At 33.7% G+C, this 18805-nt stretch overlaps 1 protein-coding gene and 2 long non-coding RNA genes across 4 annotated transcripts; 2 read left to right on the forward strand and 1 right to left on the reverse strand.

Moving 5' to 3' along the window:
- Nucleotides 1-1412: 1412 nt before the first annotated feature.
- Nucleotides 1413-18337, reverse strand: LOC123871080. 2 transcript variants are annotated; one of them, XR_006797209.1, is made up of 7 exons: nt 17887-18337; nt 17317-17446; nt 12737-17162; nt 12438-12538; nt 12247-12321; nt 2537-2670; nt 1921-2032 (listed from the first exon to the last, which is right to left on the reverse strand). XR_006797209.1 is itself a non-coding variant. In XM_045914649.1 (6 exons), the coding sequence occupies exons 1-6, from the start codon at nt 18187-18189 to the stop codon at nt 1601-1603; spliced, it is 5211 nt and encodes a 1736-aa protein (XP_045770605.1). In that variant the 5' UTR covers nt 18190-18337; the 3' UTR covers nt 1413-1600. The 2 variants fall into 2 exon arrangements, 1 of the variants encoding a protein (XP_045770605.1); XM_045914649.1 differs by lacking the exons at nt 12247-12321; nt 12438-12538 and adding an exon at nt 1413-1669 and having other exon boundaries at nt 1884-2032.
- On the forward strand, nt 7146-8105 carry LOC123871093. The gene is made up of 2 exons (XR_006797210.1): nt 7146-7948; nt 8034-8105. It is a non-coding gene; the product is annotated as an uncharacterized LOC123871093 (long non-coding RNA).
- On the forward strand, nt 9611-18791 carry LOC123871094. Its single transcript, XR_006797211.1, has 3 exons — nt 9611-9937; nt 17701-17705; nt 18782-18791. It is a non-coding gene; the product is annotated as an uncharacterized LOC123871094 (long non-coding RNA).
- Nucleotides 18792-18805: the final 14 nt, after the last annotated feature.

Here is an 18805-nt window from a genome sequence, read left to right on the forward strand (position 1 = left end):
AATTTGCAAATTGATTTTAATTTAGACGTGCTCAGTACAATTAAGATTTGTAAATATTTAATTGTAAATAATAATAATTTATAAGAGGCTAGCAGCTTTGACTATATTTATCATTTATTTGACATATTTAATCAGAGAAATATAGTAGCAATCCTTGGTTAACGCTCGCTTAATATTGGCTATAACCAGAGACATGCTACCTAAACAAGATTGTGCACTGAGACTCCAAAAACGAGCCTATTGAGATAGCGCTAAATTGGAGTCTGTCCCTTTCTATTAGGGTGACAACACGATTTGATAATGTAAGACATTTGACGGATTATATGAGAATAGGAGAGGATGAATCATCATGATAACCCATCGCCGCTCACTACTGAGCACGGGTCTCTTCTCAGAATGATAAAGGTTTAGGCCATAGTCTGCCGCGCTGTAGTTATAAAAGTAGAGAAATTCAATTTTTTTTTGTTCTGCGAAAAAGTACCAGTCATGTTAAGTATGGGTACCTATAATATAGGTAAGTAAAATTATTTTGTATAATCTGGTGCATGTGTTTAGGTCCTAAACAGTTTTAGGAAGTTCGTAAGCAAGGCATACTTTTGGGAAAATTGATGGTACAGCGTTTCTTTTTAAAAAAAATTCAGTGCACACGAAGCCGTAGCAAAATCTTCCGCTTTAAAATGCATTCCGCAAACTGCCGAATATTTGGTGATATTTCCTGGAACGACAGCGATCTATTTTTGCCTTAAGTCTTCATTTTTGAGAAATCTATCGATAAACAGAAAAAAACACTTCCATTAAACAATCAAATTATGGTTACCTTACTACTTCTGTATAGTATAGTACAGAATGTTCGCCATATTGTTTTGCTTGACACCCAGTGTTGTCATCCTATTAATTTAAAAAAATATTTATAATACTTTTTAAACTAAATGATATTTTAATGACATTATAAAATAAAGATAACAGTATGAAAATTACTGCGAAAACAAAATAAAGTAATCTTGTTGTTTGAAATTAAATAAACAATGAATAAGAACTTTGTGAGCTACATCATAATTCGTACCATAGAAAATATTTTTTTATGCTTGCAATCCATTAGACAGTGACACACTCCAATTTATAGACCTCTCGCTCGGCTCGTTTTTCCGCTTAGCATAATTGTATTAGAAATTGGACTTTATGCTAATGCAACAGAATTTATTTTTGCAGGGAATTAAAGCTGAAGTGCACAATCATGTTTAGGTAGCACGTCTCTGGCTACAACACAGACCTAGTACTAGTATATCGAAGGGCTACAATGCCTATCATAAACTCGCCAGTCACAATAAAATTTAGATTGTAATAATGATTACTACAGATTTTCACAGGGGTACCTGGTGGGGTGTTTACTAATTAGAAATAAAGCAAGGAAATGTATAAAAATATTTTATTGCCTTACGAATTTTAACAGAATACATTACATCGAAATAAACACATTATACAATTTTATATCACTAATAATGACGTCAACAAATATAAAAATACTATTATTAACAATCGCCAAACACATTTCTTTCTAGACAATAAAATTAATAGTAGTTATTCTAAGTTCACTTCTTTGTCAAATTTTTATAACTGAACTGTAATTTGATATATTAATAGCGCCACGGAGAGTTTTTTTTTGGAGATTCTGAAACAAAATTAAAGAAAATTATTTAAAGGAAAAAAAAATGTTTTTTTTTTTTAAACAATTCGTCTTTATTCTAAAGAGTTATTCTTTAGAATAAAGATGAATTACAAATCTTCTACAAAATTGTTGAATGACAGATCTAAAATTAACTGTTTTTTTTCACTCTTTCCTGCAGAAAAGGATATTTCAATTTCAATGGATAGCAAAATCATACCTTTCTAAAGATGTTAGCCATCAGTAAGTTAGTTTTCTTGATATTTTCCTTCTTAATTTCCTCTTTCTTCTGCACAACTTCGGGAAGCGATTTGTAAATTTTCTCAGAGTGTTTCTTCATTTCACGTTCACTTATAAATTTTGGAGCAACTGAAAGAACAAAACGTAAATATTAATCATAAAATGTGGCCGATAGTGTTGTAAATAATCTCTAAACTACATTATCAAATCTTAAACTAGTGCTTTCCTTTTCCACAGTAAGCATAATGAAAGAGATAGCAATACATTTCAACCTACTATTTTAGTTAAAAAATTGTGTAGGTGTAATTATAGAATTATCAACAATATATCCCTTTACCTCCAACTAAGCGTAAAGCTTGTGCCAGGTATAGTTACGAAAGTAGTGCAACAAACAGGTTCAGATGCCTATTCACTCTTTCCTTGAAGGTAACTGGTATCTTACATTATTTAGATGCTTATATTATCAAAACTAGTGTAATCCGCCATTTTAAACACCATATTGAATTCATGATACCTATCCGCCGTATGTTTATGTCTGCTCTAGAGTTTGTAACCTAACTACACAGATCTATATTTCTGATTCTGACCTAGCCTTTCTTGGTTGTATGAAGATTAATGAAAATTGTAACCAACCTTTTTGTCTTCTCAATTGATCGCCAAGTGCTCTAGCAAAATCTTGTAAGTCAGATTCGCTAAGAGCATTCAATGCTTGTTTGCGGTCCAGCTGCAATGACAGCAATTGACGTTTGGCTTTGCGCTCGATTGCTCTGAAAAGTATTTTTTCAACTAAGTATTTAAAAAAAATCATACCGTAAACTGCATGGTGCATGTAAAACAGGCAAGTTTAAGCAAATACAAGTACACTGTGGTCAATTCTGTAGTACGCAATCTCTAAACTAGCCTCTCATATTTCTGTCTTTGAGACTGACAAAACGTCATTACGCGACAGTCCCACACATCCACACGTCACCCTCGATATCCCGTACCGGGTTAGCGTGGCAGCCGTGCGGATGTGCGGGGCGTCCCCACCCCGATTGCCATGTCGACCTGTCGCGTACTATATGTGTTAGCGATTTTACCTTTGCCTAGAGTTGAATTAAAAAAAGAAAACACTGTTGGAGGGAGATGGAAAAATGGCGGCAAGAAAAGCGGTTGATATTGATTCGAAGCAGAAAAGATTGGAATTTATTAATATGTTTTCAAGAAGTTAGTAGTTTAGAATTAAAGTTAAAGTTTATCATGCATTGTATAGCGATGAAATAAAGTCAGTTGTTATGAGTTGAGGATATTTTTATCAGTTCAGAAGTGGGATTACTCAACGCCCACAACTTTGTGAGCACTATTTATTATTCATTTAATGTAATTCAAGAGTTTTGAAATGGGTAATTAATTGATTTTGTTTCGATTACAAATGATTGTTATCAGTAAATATAATTATTTTCATAATATGTTTGAAAATATTTAATTAGTTGGTAATAGCAATAGTTTTTTTTTAATTTATCCTCTTCAGAAAAGGCAAAGGTCGTAGACCGTACAGCCAGGTTTTATTTTTCTTGGATTTAATTTCAATATTTTTTTTCTTAGTCAAAAACTTAAGTATGTACCTATCTATTGAATATTTTTTTTGGTAAAATTTAAATAAATTAAATAATTAATAAGATTAAATTGTAATGGTTATTCTAGACGCATGCGTGTAGATCTGTGTTTGTTGGGTAATTACAGCTACTGACTACTGTCTGCTACTGAATTGTTACAAGTGTGGAGACACCATAACAACCACCATAGAGAATTCGTACATTTAAAAAATTTAGAAATATGTGCGCGGGAAAATTATAGGCGGGAATCTTTTACTTCTAAAAGTTGAATGTCCTTAAAACATGATAATTAATAATAATAATTACTCAATACTCATTCATTATTTCGTTGAAGGTTTTTGGTTGGTGGTTTTATAAAATGGTTTTACTTGCGTCCGTTAAAGACTTTGAAACCATCCACCCGATATGCTCCAAACCAGTTTCATTAGGAAGACAAAATAATGCGTAGATGGTTTTAGACTACTAAAATTATGCATTAGGCATTTTTTTTAGCGCAGTAGCACATGATGGATATCCGAATATGGGTCAATTATAGTGCAGTATTATAAAACACTTGTAACATTTGTCTGGCTGTCCAGCGCGGAAATGTAGCCAGTATTTTTGGCACCATTCCACGCGAGCATGATTTGTACAGTAGTAATTAGAAATGGCTAACTTTAAGTTTTATTGTAATATTTTCAATGAACATTTGGAATTATTATAAAAACATAGTATTGTTATTACAATTTAACTTAACTCGCATGGACCATGTCTGAAATGATTAACACTCTAACATTAGATTAACATTAAGCTTACATTAAGCTTTAAAAGCGGCCAAAGAACCGCAAACGACAACGTTCGTTATCAATAACATCAAATTCGTCTACTTCGAGTACTAATAGAAAGACGGAATCGTCTTTGCTGAAACAATTGGTACTAACCATAAAGTACTTTGTAAATATAGGAAATAGAGACCAAACTACGGGCCTTAACCTCTCGTCTGTTATAAGTATTAAAAATAAATCTCCGTTGTCTGTGTGAAATGACGTCACCTGCGCGCGGGAAGTGAAATTCAAATGGACGTACCAAGCAACGCTTGGTACTTTGAACGAAATGAATGACTGTTTATTGTTCGTTATTTATCTGTCTATATTATAATATTAGACTTTAAACTCTATTTAAATACTAATAAAGCTTAAAATCCAATAAAAGAAGGCAAGGTAGTATAGACATGGATGGCATGGATCCATGACAACACAGACAAGCCGCCCGCAAGGATCCATGCCAACACAGACGAGAGGTTAATTTGGAAATGCATCACTAGTGCCCCTAGATTTCAAATTTGGAACTAAGGGAATTGAATCTATACCTGCGTATATAGGTATTATAGCTATAGTGCCTACGATGGCGCATAAATATATTATACTAGGTAGGTACTTTTTCTATAATTAAGGGTTGTATGGTTAAGTTCTGGGTCGTTTTTTCAATGGCCAGATGATGGACGGGATTCGATGTTTTGACAGTTTATGCGTCCGTTTTATTTGAATGAAGCAAAATTATTTTTAGGATGATTTATATTTTTTTATACTTACTTAAAAAAATTGATCATTTACATTGTACCTAACTTAAATATTTTGCTGATTACACTACAAATTACACTAGAAATAATACACTTTCATTTGTATAAATACAAAAGTCCTTGTTCACTAACAAATTACTCATTGAACAAGATTCTTAACTCAGGTGCTCAAAATATATCACTGTGATGAACTTGACTGCCGAAATGATAGCTTAACTCAAAGACAATATAAAATGAAGCTTTTTATAAAAGCTATCGCCTTAGTAGTTTTTTTTCATGAGCTGATAGGTACACCTTACAAGATGCCACATACCGCCATCTATTGAAGATTAAATTACTTGATTACAACACTGCTAAATTAAAATATTGTTATTTTAGTATTACAACGCAGAATTTTGCGTACTATGTAATTTTGAAGTATAATACGAAATACATTTCCCTACTTTTGTACTAAGTTTGAGCACCCTGGTACTAACTACTAACTTTTAACTCAGCGAGAACAGGAAGTCCTTTATGGCCACGGGTCACAAGTCACAACATAATAAGAGAATTAATGCGATAAAGATTTACCTATTTTAAAATTCACACTGATGAATGGCCAATATTAAAGGGTTTACTAATGCATTATAGCATACTGCTAAGATACAGAGAACCCTAGAAATCAACTCAGTAGGTAAATGAAATTATAAACGCTTATGTTATACATACCTACTTACTCTGGCTCACTTACTCACACCAAACCCTTAACTTACGCTTCAATTACTATTACCAAAAGGTTTCAATATATTGACATGGGAAGATTTGACAGAACTTCCAGACACAATAATTTGTTTATATAATTGTACCTAATTCTAAGCCACTTTAGGTATAACTGAATGCTCTCTGGTATTTGCACTACTCCAGTCTTCTTTTTCAACGGCTAATTAACAAAATATTGTCACGGAAATGATACTTAGAGTTCCTTCTAGCTTAATGGGTGATATTATTTTATTTAAAACTATTGACGAAGGCGTTGATAAATAACAACAAGCATTAGAAATGCTTAGAGAAGCTAAACTTACTTTTAATTTCGCCAGACTAGATTAGAATATCTTGACTATGAAATTTCATCATCTTGCTTGTAAAGCTCGCATTGAAAACACTGAGGCTGTTGCATAAATAATAATGAGAAATAAATGGCAAATTATTACTATGACGTACAAAAAATTGCAATGTATAAGGTTCAAAGCACAAGAATATTATATAATATTGTATACAGACTTTTAAAAATTTAATACAGCAGCATAATGGTAGTACTGCGTGATGCTCGATGGAAAGTTTCCCATAGGTCATAATGACAAAGTGCTAGGATATGACCGCAATGAAGTAAGCAGTGTAGATAGTACACTAAGCTCAATACAAATGTATATAATAGCGACAGCTGAGAAAATGAAACCTTCAATAACATTTTCAGTTCCAAACAATGATAAATTTAGTGAGGAATTTAATACAAACACAGATTCATATCGATTGTTTTAAAATGGTCTAGAATGTAAATCCGTAGGCTTAAATTGTTCTTGTCCTTTATAAAAATGCTAGTTAGTTCAAATTCTGAAGTCTTAATGTAATTGGGTAGATACATAAAAGTTCATTTTATTTTATACACTAGTAAAACTAAAAGTAAACAAAAATCAGGTACCATAATGCTTTAATAAATGTTTAATTGCGATTTTGTTGCTGCTTTGTGTTTGCTTTCTGTTTCAGCAACAATCTATAATGATGATCAAGGCGTAAATGCGCTACAATTAACGACTTATTAAAGATCATAGTTTAATAGAGAGATTAATGACTTACAAGAAACAAATGAGCTATTGAAATGATCAGAAGATATTATACCAAAATAAGAATGCTGCTATGACGTTGTGGATATGATAACGATTACAATAAGAGAATGAGACTATTAGTTTACGACCATTAGGTTGGTGAGAGGGCCACCATGGCGTAAATGATATAGTTAATTAAGATGATGATTAAAATGATGATTAAGATGTTGATAAAAGAATGAGACTATTAGTTTGCGACCATTAGGTTGGAGAGAGGGCCACCATGGCGCAAATGATATAGTTAGATAATGATGACACGTAATAATAAGCGAGTATATTTCTAAAGTTAAACACTTCATTTACTTATTTAAAGAACTCAGATACTGCTTAATTGTTTTTATTTTGTTCCTTTCAGGCATCATTGACATAATGATCATGGATATTTTACTGATGTCATGACGTTGTGGATATGATGACGATCACAATAAGAGATTGAGACTATTAGTTTACGACCATTAGGTTGGTGAGAGGGCCACCATGGCGTAAATGATATAGTTAATTAAGATGATGATTAAAATGATGATTAAGATGTTGATAAGAGAATGAGACTATTAAGTTTACGACCATAGGCTAGTGAGCGGGCTGCCATGGCGTAAATGATATAGTTAAACAATGATGTCAAGTAATAATAAGTGAGTATATTTCTAAAGTTACGCTACATTTACTTATTTAAAGAACTCAGATACTGCTTAATTGTTTTTATTTTGTTCCTTTCAGGCATCATTGACATAATGATCATGGATATTTTACTGATGTCATGACGTTGTGGATATGATGACGATCACAATAAGAGATTGAGACTATTAGTTTGCGACCATTAGGTTGGTGAGAGGGCCAACATGGCGTAAATGATATAGTTAATTAACATGATGATTAAAATGATGATTAAGATGATGATTAAGATGATGACTAAGATGTTGATTAAGATGTTGATTTGAGAATGAGACTATTAAGTTTACGACCATAGGCTAGTGAGCGGGCTGCCATGGCGTAAATGATATAGTTAAACAATGATGTCAAGTAATAATAAGTGAGTATATTTCTAAAGTTACGCTACATTTACTTATTTAAAGAACTCAGATACTGCTTAATTGTTTTTATTTTGTTCCTTTCAGGCATCATTGACATAATGATCATGGATATTTTACTGATGTCATGACGTTGTGGATATGATGACGATCACAATAAGAGATTAAGACTATTAGTTTGCGACCATTAGGTTGGTGAGAGGGCCAACATGGCGTAAATGATATAGTTAATTAAGATGATGATTAAAATGATGATTAAGATGATGATTAAGATGATGACTAAGATGTTGATTAAAATGTTGATTTGAGAATGAGACTATTAAGTTTACGACCATAGGCTAGTGAGCGGGCTGCCATGGCATAAATGATATAGTTAGACAATGATGTCAAGTATTAATAAGTGAGTATATTTCTGAATTTACACTACATTTGCTTATTTAAAGAACTCAGATACTGCTTAATTGTTTTTATTATGTTTTTTTCAGGCATCATTGACATAATGATCATGGATATTTTACTGATGTCATGATGTTGTGGATATGATGACGATCACAATAAGAGATTGAGACTATTAGTTTGCGGCCATTAGGTTGGTGAGAGGGCCACCATGGCGCAAATGATATAGTTAATTAAGATGATGATTGAGATGTTGATAAGAGAATGAGATTATTAAGTTTGCGACCATAGGCTTGTGAGCGGGCTGCCATGGCGTAAATGATATAATATGATGACGATCACAAAAAGAGATTGAGACTATTAGTTTGCGACCATTATGTTGATGAGAGGGCCACTATGGTGGAAATGATAAAGTTAATAAGATTGTTGTGATCATGTGGGTGAGCGTGTCGTCATGACACAAACTAGCTTAGCGAGCTTAGAGAACATGTAAACAGGAATCGTCAGTTATCATAAAGCTGTTGATATTTTATGTCGATGAATAGAAGATGTATACGAATAGACGATGATTAGGAGAAGTTATAAGAAGCAAGAAATACAAGAATGAGGACATTCTAAGAAAAGGATGGCCGAAACGATATAATTCTTCGAATGTTTCAATCAACCAAAGATGTGGTTTAATTAAAGACCATAATAGTGATCATGAGATTAAGATAAAACTATTTGATGTTTGATGGAATAAGAAACTCTTTCAAGATGAAATTCTTCGAATGCAACAATCAACTAAAGAAGTTCCTTGATTAAAGCAGAGATGGTGATCATCAGATGGAGATAAAGCTATGAGTTTGATAGAATGAGAAACTCTTTCAAGAAAAGTTGAAACTCTTCGAATGCAACAATCAACCAAAGAAGTAGCTTGGTTAAAGCAAAGATGGTAATCATCAGATTAAGATAAAACTATTAGTTTGATGGAATGAGAAACTCTTTCAAGAAAAGATGAAATTCTTCGAATGCAATAATCAACCAAAGTGATTTGATTAAAGCAAAGATGATGATCATCAGATTGAGATAAAGCTATGAGTTTGATAGAATGAGAAACTCTGTAAAGAAAAGATGAAATTCTTCGAATGCAATAATCAACCAAAGTGATTTGATTAAAGCAAAGATGATGATCATCAGATTGAGATAAAGCTATGAGTTTGATAGAATGAGAAACTCTGTAAAGAAAAGATGAAATTCTTCGCATACAATCAACCAAAGAAGAAATCAAAGTAAGGCTATGAATTTGATGGAATGAGAAACTTTTTCAATGGAGCCTATTGGATGTCTGAGGACAGACATGAGGTCAGAATGGCCGACTGTTAGCGATTTTACCTTTGCCTAGAGTTGAATTAAAAAAAGAAAACACTGTTGGAGGGAGATGGAAAAATGGCGGCAAGAAAAGCGGTTGATATTGATTCGAAGCAGAAAAGATTGGAATTTATTAATATGTTTTCAAGAAGTTAGTAGTTTAGAATTAAAGTTAAAGTTTATCATGCATTGTATAGCGATGAAATAAAGTCAGTTGTTATGAGTTGAGGATATTTTTATCATATGTATGAATGACAAAGACGACGCTCTACGAAGCCGAAGCTGATTATCTCTTTCTAAAGTTAGTACTGTAAGCAGTGACGGATTAAGACTACTTGGTGCCCTAAGCAATCCATGCCCGTGGGCCCCCCTATAGCCCAGTAATTTGGTCGTCAAAAAGGGGCTTATCTGGAAAGTTTTCAGAATGTTATGCAAATTGGTGGTTTTATAGATTTCGATGTGCTCTTTCCGAATTTTTATTTTGCCACCTCGTACCTTTGCCGCTCGCGCCGCCATCTTGGAAAAATGGCGCCCAAAAACAGTTTTTTCACGATAACTTCTTTCCCACTCATTTTACGATAAAGATGGCTATGTAACAATTAAACTAAAGACAATTTCCTACAATTTGTGTAGTCACCTTTTTTTGTAGACTCAATAGTTTCAGCGTACGAGCGCCACAAAGCCCACTCCAACACACGTTTTGGCTAAATAACTCATTTCCACACCACCATGTGGTAGAGTGAGTGGTGTGATTTTTTTTATGGTATCTCCAGGAGACGGTAGTCACCTTCAATTTAAGCCATCACTTCATTCAGAGAATACTAACACTCTTCAGAATTCTGCTCGAGATAAGAGTAAATATACTGCATCGCAGTTTCGATCTCATATGAATATGGACCTTTTTTTTTGGGTTTCGAACCCAAAGGATGCCAACGGGACCTTATTACTAAGTCTCCGCTGTCTTCCGTTCATCCGGCCGTCCGTCTGTTTGTCTGTCAGCGGGCTGTATCTCGTGAACCGTAATAGATAGAGAGTTGAATTTTTCACCAAATGTGTATTTTTACACACACATTCACATAATGTGTTTTTTTCACATAATGTGTATTTTTATTGCCGTTATAACAAAAAATAATAAAAATTTCAAAATGGCTGACATGAAAAAAAAACAAAAAAGTAATGTTATTTCTTGTTTGATGGTACGGAACCCTTCGTGTGCGAGTTGGGCTTGCACTTGACCCATTTTTTTATTTTTTTAGTTTGTAGTGCGAGGTAAAACTTTTCATGCACGAATTGCGATATTGTGTATTGACTGCGACCACATTATAAACATGCTCGAGACGCCGAAAAATCGGTCAAGTGCGAGTCCAACTCACATAGGAAGGGTTCCGTACCATAATACAAGAAATAATGCTCTTTTTTATATTTTTTCATGGCGGCCATTTTGAAATTTTTATTATTAATTGTTATTATAACGGCAATAAAAATACACATTATGTGAAAATTTCAACTTTTTACCTATTACGGTTCATGAGATACAGCACGCTGACAGACAGACGGACAGACGGACAAGCAAACGGATGACAGCGGAGGCTTAGTAATAAGGTCCCATGGGCATCTTTTGGGTTTAAAACCCAAAAAAAAAGGCTCATATGTACGTGAGATCGAAACTGCGATGCAGTATATTTACTCTTATCTCGAGCAGAATTCTGAAGAGTGTTAGTATTCTCTGGTCGAACTGATGGCTTAAATTGAAGGTGACTACCGGTTCCTGGAGATACCATAAAAAAAATCACGCCACTCACTCTACCACATGGTGGGGTGGAAATGAGTTATTTAGCCAAAACGAGTGTTGGAGTGGGCTTTGTGGCACTCGTACGCTGAAACTATTGAGTCTACAAAAAAAGGTGACTACACAAATTGTAGGAAATTGTCTCTAGTTTAATTGTTACATAGCCATTTTTATCGTAAAATGAGTGGGAAAGAAGTTATCGTGAAAAAACTGTTTTTGGGCGCCATTTTTCCAAGATGGCGGCGCGAGCGGCAAAGGTACGAGGTGGCAAAATAAAAATTCGGAAAGAGCACATCGAAATCTATAAAACCACCAATTTGCATAACATTCTGAAAACTTTCCATCTCATATTACAGAATTACTGGACTACTATCCGTATGTCCACTAGAATCGGTCTTTAAACCTTTACCGCCTAAAAACATTAGTTTTTTGTAAAATAAGATGATGAGATGTAATGTACTTTAGAAGTGGAGTAGTTAGGTTCGAATTGTCGAATGCACAAGCGGGCAGCGAGTGGGCAAGCGGGAGTGGGGTTATGACTCTAGATCGGACTCTATGTCAACTTAAAACGAGCGAATCTTCAAATTAGTCCTAGAAACTTTTTTTGGTGTGGTTTTTGGTGACGTGAGAGTGAGACGTGATGCCCTAAGGATGGTTTTTTTTTTGTGCTTCTTCTGGTGCCCCTCAGACGTGATGCCCTAGGCAATTGCTTAATTTGTTTAAGGGTTAATCCGTCACTGACTGTAAGTAATTTAGTAGACTCACCAATTTTTGTCACTTCATTCTGAACGCAATGGACACTATTATATGCACAAGCATTACAGTTACTGATTGGTAAACCTAGAAAAATACTCTATTTCATTTCTTGAATTATTTTTACTTTTTTTTCTTACCATAAAGCTCCATTAATTATTTTTACTAATAAAATAAAATGTAAAATGAGTTTAACAAAATACCTCCATAACACATATTGCAAGTTTCCATACAAGAATTTCCATTACATGTTGGAGGATGCACAACTATCATATTCAATCCAGGAGGGCAGCCATCTCTTGGCCTAGAGTAAGAAAAATTGGTGAGTTCTACTCTATCTTCTACAAGTTTGACTTTATTGATTATGCCTTTGTTACCACATGTCTTATATACTCTGCACAAACTTATTTTAGGAGTCAAGGACTAGGTACTGATTTTATACGATTAAAACTAATAGACCTTTTTACCAAATGAAGTCAGTTAAAAAATATTATCAAGTTACCTGGATTCACTGATCAGTTTCAAACAATCTTGCCGATTGGAACATTTCTCTATAAAATCTGGGCGATTTTTTTCTAAAAATTCCCTTACAGTATAATCTTGAGCCTTCCTGATAATTTCGTCTGAACTGGATATTTCACTGTCATTGGGCAAACTTTTTGATCGGTTACCTCGCGAGTTGCCCCGAGGGCTACAGTCAGGTATGTTTCTCTCAATTTTTGAAGCCATTTCTTTAAAAGGCACATTTTCAACCTTCCGCTTTGAAGGAACTTTTACGATTATATTCTGCAATTGACGGCGATTATTACCGCAATTTGTTTCTTCACTCACAAGACTATCTGATGTTTGAATGATCAAGTTGTAGGCCACGCATTTTTTCTTTGTTTTCTCAACAGTTTTCGTTCTATGACTTTTACATTTGTGTCCTCTACAAGAACAGTGATGGACGCGACTACATTGATCGCAATTTACTGAAGTACTGCTAGAACCTTCGCATTTTTTACCACTCGTATGCAGTTTGCATCGTTTCTGGTGGTACTTTTCACATTCCTTTTTAATTTTATTCAAAACTTTGCATGTTGCTGCATCAGAAGATGTACTGGGAAAGTCAGTTGATGTAGGAAGATCTGATGATTCAGTGCACGTCTTGTGCGATTTGGACTTTTTGGTGGATAACTGTACTGCTTTATCTACTAAAGTCTTCTCTGGAATAGAGTCAGTGCTTTCTTTATCTGGCAAATTTTCCCTTGCATCATAAACATCAAAAGCAGATGAGCATGATGCTTTATTCTGATCATGGTCTGTACTTTCTTCAGTATCTAATAGATAACTGAGAACACTAATAATTTCTTTAAAGCATTTCTTTCTTTTGCTCTTTTCAATATCTTTTTTTGAATACCGTTTAGTTATATCTTGTATTATATCTAGCACAGGATCATTAGTACCAAGCATCTTTGTTTGACCATCTGTGCCACTACTAGATGACTTAAACAGTTTATCAGTGTCTGAACTTACTTTGCTTTTGCAACTTGTCTCCATAGATTTAGAAGATGTCTCAGAGGAACAAGAAGCAGCTTTTTCTTGCTGTTTTGGTGATATTGCTTCTGATTGCCTCTGAGCTATTTCAGCAACCTCTGGTTGATTCTCTGTATTTTTAATGATATTCTTGTGAAATGTAACATGACTAGCTTTTTCTATTTTGCTAGGATCAGTATTAGAACGAAGTAGAGGTTTTTGAATGTGGCTTCGATCCTCTGTTGGATAAGTGTTATATTTGCATTCAGTACTGACAGAAGCAGTTACACAAGAAGACTTAGATGGGGCATTAGGTTTTTCACTGTACTTATCCTGAGAATCAAAATTATCTCTGTATGTATTTTTATTTTCCCTACATATGGTTTTTGGTGGCTTTCGATAATATTCTTCAAAAATGTTCGTATTACTTGACTGCACTCCTTTAGAGCACTCTTCTTGCAATGACGTAGCGGTTTCAACAACTGTAGGCTTTACTGTCTCAGTTCCTTTAGACATAACATTTTTATTAGTTTTTATTTCTTTTGGTGATATAGTCTCATCAAAAGGTGGTCTGTTGCTCCCAGAACCTAGACTAACTTTTAGCGTCATATTTGTGCCTTGTATAGGTATCGTAAAATTGTTTGTTTGGTTATTATCAACTCTATTTGTATCATCATTGGTGACCTGATCAGAAGATTGTACTTCTTTGTCAACTTTTTGAACAAAAGTAAACTCTTCTTCAGCACTTGTACTTATGCATTTGTCAGACCCAGTTTGTAATTTCTTTTTACTTTCAGGCAAACTACTTTCACTACTTTGCACTTGAACACAAGTTTTTTCAAATTGGTGGATATCATTTTTCTCCAAAGCAGGCTGGGAAACTTTTTTATATCTTTCATTTATTAATTCAACACAATTTTCATCATTCACAATATTTATGTCAGATAAAGATGGATCAGATATCTTTGGGTCAATACTGATTTCAGTTTGGATGCATCTTGTAGCCTCATGTATTATAATATTTGGTTTGTTATGTTGTGGTTCCAGTATATCAAACCCATTTTCTCTATATTCTGTTGATGTAGAGCCAGCACTTTGTTGACTATTAGTACCTCGGAGAATTAGTGGTAAGTTGATGTTAGTTTGTGATGATTTTGAAGTTTGATTATTTGAACTAGTACTATCTTTAATAACCAAACATTTTCTATCACAGTCTTGGCTTTTGAATGAAGATATCTTTTGACGAGGTGATGTGAAATTACTAGAGCTTCCACTAGCAGTGTTTCCAACTTTAGATACTATATCTTCTAATTTTATATTTTTGCTGGGTAATCTAGAACATTTATATATTAAAAAGTTTTCAGGCATTTCTTGTGACATTACACCATCTTCAGTACATAGGCAAACATATTTAAAATCATCTTTTGCGCCATCAGATGCAGTTTGTGGTCTATCACGTGGACTTTTACATTTTTCACATTGAGCCCGCTTTATTTCAAGTATCTCTGGTTGCTGGAACATTTCTTTTGTTTTATGATAAGGCAAATCGTCGTTCCTACAAGATTGAATATTCACTTGCACTGAACTATCTGTAACTCCGACTTTAGGATGTACTGCATGAAGAGGACAGCAACAGTAATGTTTCTCAAATTTACCATCAATTTTTGAAGTGCCTGCATTGTGATGTTTGTTTACAACAGGTACATTTTTACAACGATTTTCAGAAGTACCTGATGACAGTGTGAATACAGAATGACTTTTTTGTTTTCTTAGAGAATTATATTTTTCTGTATTTATATAAGCACTTGATCCACCTTCCAATTTGCTTGCATCACCTGATCCATCATCATAATTGTTTCTAATCAAGTCTTTCATTAGGTCTTTTATCCGATTCTGAGCTTTAGCATCAACTTGCCTTATAGCATTACGAACAGCATCAGAACTAACTAGCTTTTGTTTTAGGAACATTTCTTTTTCTTTTAAATGCCTCTTATATGCTTGTTCTCTTTTTAATGCTTCTAAATACTTTTTGTACAATTCTTCTGAAGATGTTTTATCTACTCCTACATCAGACAAAGCTTTACTTTTGTTCGGAACATCAGAATCAGTATTAGAAAGATCTATGGACTTTGAAATTTTTGATTCAATAACTTTTTCATTTTTTGTATAACTAGGAATATTGGGAACACTTTGTGATGTTGAGGCAATGGGATTTGCATTGAATTTGTCCATGCGTAAAATAGATTTCTTTGGTTTTGATGGTTTGGTTTCATTGGCAGTATTATTTGTATCTGAGGTACTTGTGGTAGTATAATTATTATCTCCTAAACCTAATCTTTTACTATTGAAACTCAACCCTGATAAAAACTCTGTTGAGCTTTTGTCACCTTTATATTTAGACTCTACGAGTTTTTGCACTATGTCTTTAATGAGATTCTGTCTTAAGTTGGCATCTTCATATTTTTGGTCAAGAGCAGATTTAAGGATATCAATGCTCTTTTCTAAATCTTTGGTGAATGAATATTTTGTGGTTTTACTTGAGTCTGTAGTTAGCCCACTTGATTCTAGGCTTGATTTATTATCAGCAACGTAATTCTTACGGTGATCATATTTCATGTGATTCTGGTTATAAATATGCCCTGGCATATATTCGAAACTCTCAGCTTCTGATAGCTGGTCTCCACTTTTCTCTAGTGGCACATTTTCTTTATCAGTTATCAGTCTCTTCTTACTGTGTTGTCTTTTAATTCTTCTCACTTTTTTCTTTTTAGTTTTTTTCTTTAAGGTATTTAAACTTATTAGTACAGGATACCTTTTAACTTGAGGTTCTGCATCCTTTACTTTTTCACCAGAGCTGGAGGATTTGTCTTTACTTCTATTCAAAGTAGTTTGAATTTCCTTATCCATTTTAATTTGTGGAGTAACTTCAGTTTCTACTGACACCTTTTCAGGGCTCAAAGAAACATTTTTTGTCATATTTTCAATAACAACACTGCCATTTCTATCAACATTAAAAGATATGTGTTTAGTCAAGTTAAGATTTATAGGTTGTGGATTATTATCAGTATTTTGTGGAATAGATAATTCAACTGACTCAATGTCCTTTTTATATATTTTTGTTGTTTTCTTTACAGCACCTTTCTTGTGTTTTGATTTAGTTTCATTTGCATCCAATGGTGTGGACTGTGCGGTAGGATTTCCTATTTCACTATTTTTTGTGTCATTATATGAATATTGCTGTTGCAAAGCCATTCTTTCCAAAGTGCTGAGACTGGATGCTGAATTCTTTCTGTCACTTTCATTAGCATAGCCCACATCTGCTAAGGAGTCCCATTCAAGCTTGCGTTGAGAAGTTATACTACTCGTAGGTGAATGGGGCTTATTAGTCGAAGTGTCTAAAGTACCATCAATAGCTGAAAAAAAGTATACTTTGACTTAAAAATATACAGAAAAAGCCGCCATTATAAAGATTTGGAACTTGATTGTAAAATGCAACTAAATAAGTTTGATTTTAATATTAATTAATTTTAAAATGATTTGCTTGTATCAGTGTCCCATATTACTTACATTTCTGTGACTCCACATCATCCGATTTTACAGATTCGTTTTCAGAATGTTCCGTGGGTTCTTCCACAATCACTTCCTCCCTTATTATGGGAGGAGATTCAGAATCACTTTTAACTCTTGACAGTTCAACCTGTAAAAGTAAACTATTTATCAAAGCATGAACTGGTTATAATGGAAAATACGAAAATTCTGTTTTTATGATGATCTATTTTCAAATACAGTGTCTGGTAGGTTAAAAGAGAGAAAAGACAATATTGCAAATACAAAATTATTTAAGTGTTGACATAATTATAATATTTAAAGTTAACATTACACATTAAGAATGTAATCATTCATTATACAAACAATGAACACCTAAACAACAAACCAAGGCACAACGAGAAGGTAAAGTGCGAAATTTAGTACCACTTGAGTTTTGACACCAATAATTCAGCAAGACAGATGAGTTCAAGTAATTTTCATGAATAGGTAATCAATAGATTGTAACTAGGTCACATTACCTGTTTGTGTATAGGTAGGTACCTGCTCTGTGAGTAAAATATATAACTATAAGTAAAAGTTGTTGCAAACCTGAGAAGTAGAAGGCTCCGGAATGGAACACTTGATAGAAATCCGGCAAAGTTCTGTAGAAGATTCGCTCCTCTTGCCACCAGAATCCGAAGACTCGTCCTGAGATTTCATTCTCCTCCAAAACAAACTAGACGGGTCTCTCAGTTCACTTTGCGCTGTCGATAGCGAGAAAAACTGCTCTAAATCTCGCTTCCTCCCAAACTTTTTATAATAATCCAAAATTAAATTATTAACTGCGGAACAAGCAGTGTGAGATTCTTCGCAATTTGAAACGTGTTTATCTTCGGTTTCTTCAATTTCCATAGCTCAATAATAGAATTTATTGAATAAAAAAAAAGTGAACATCGCGGAACTTTTTAAAAATAACAATAAATTAATTAGAAAATAGCAATAACAATGAATTATAAACAACTCTCCTGACGTTTCGCTAACGACATTTTTGATTTTTGTAAACAAAACAATTTTGAAAGCTCTAGCTCTTTTTCCGATTTTGTCTATGATTCATAATGGTTGCTGCGCATGTAAAATCCGCTATGTATATTTGTAGGATTTTCGTTTTTGCTGTCATTTTGTTTGGTTTTAAAAGGTTAAACAAAGGGTCAGTGGCCTTTTAATACTGCGTGATACTACCCTACCTACTACTACTGGTAAAACTTTTAAGCTAAACTGAATTTAAAATTTCGATAACGTTATCGTCTCTCATAATACCCAAAGTAACGATATCATTTTTAATTTTTTAATAGTTGGAACTTATCAATTTTTATGAAGCTAAAATTAATTCAAACGATAATAATTATAATTAGTGCTTTTGCCATTTATTACCCGACTACGGCAAAGCCGAAAGGAAGGGTTATGATTTTTTAGTTTTATTAGTAAGTGCGGCTGGTAGTGGCAGTGGCATTCTACTAGAGCGGTTAAG

Source organism: Maniola jurtina, chromosome 13 (genome assembly GCF_905333055.1).
Source record: "Maniola jurtina chromosome 13, ilManJurt1.1, whole genome shotgun sequence".
In the NCBI taxonomy this organism is placed as follows: domain Eukaryota; kingdom Metazoa; phylum Arthropoda; class Insecta; order Lepidoptera; family Nymphalidae; genus Maniola; species Maniola jurtina.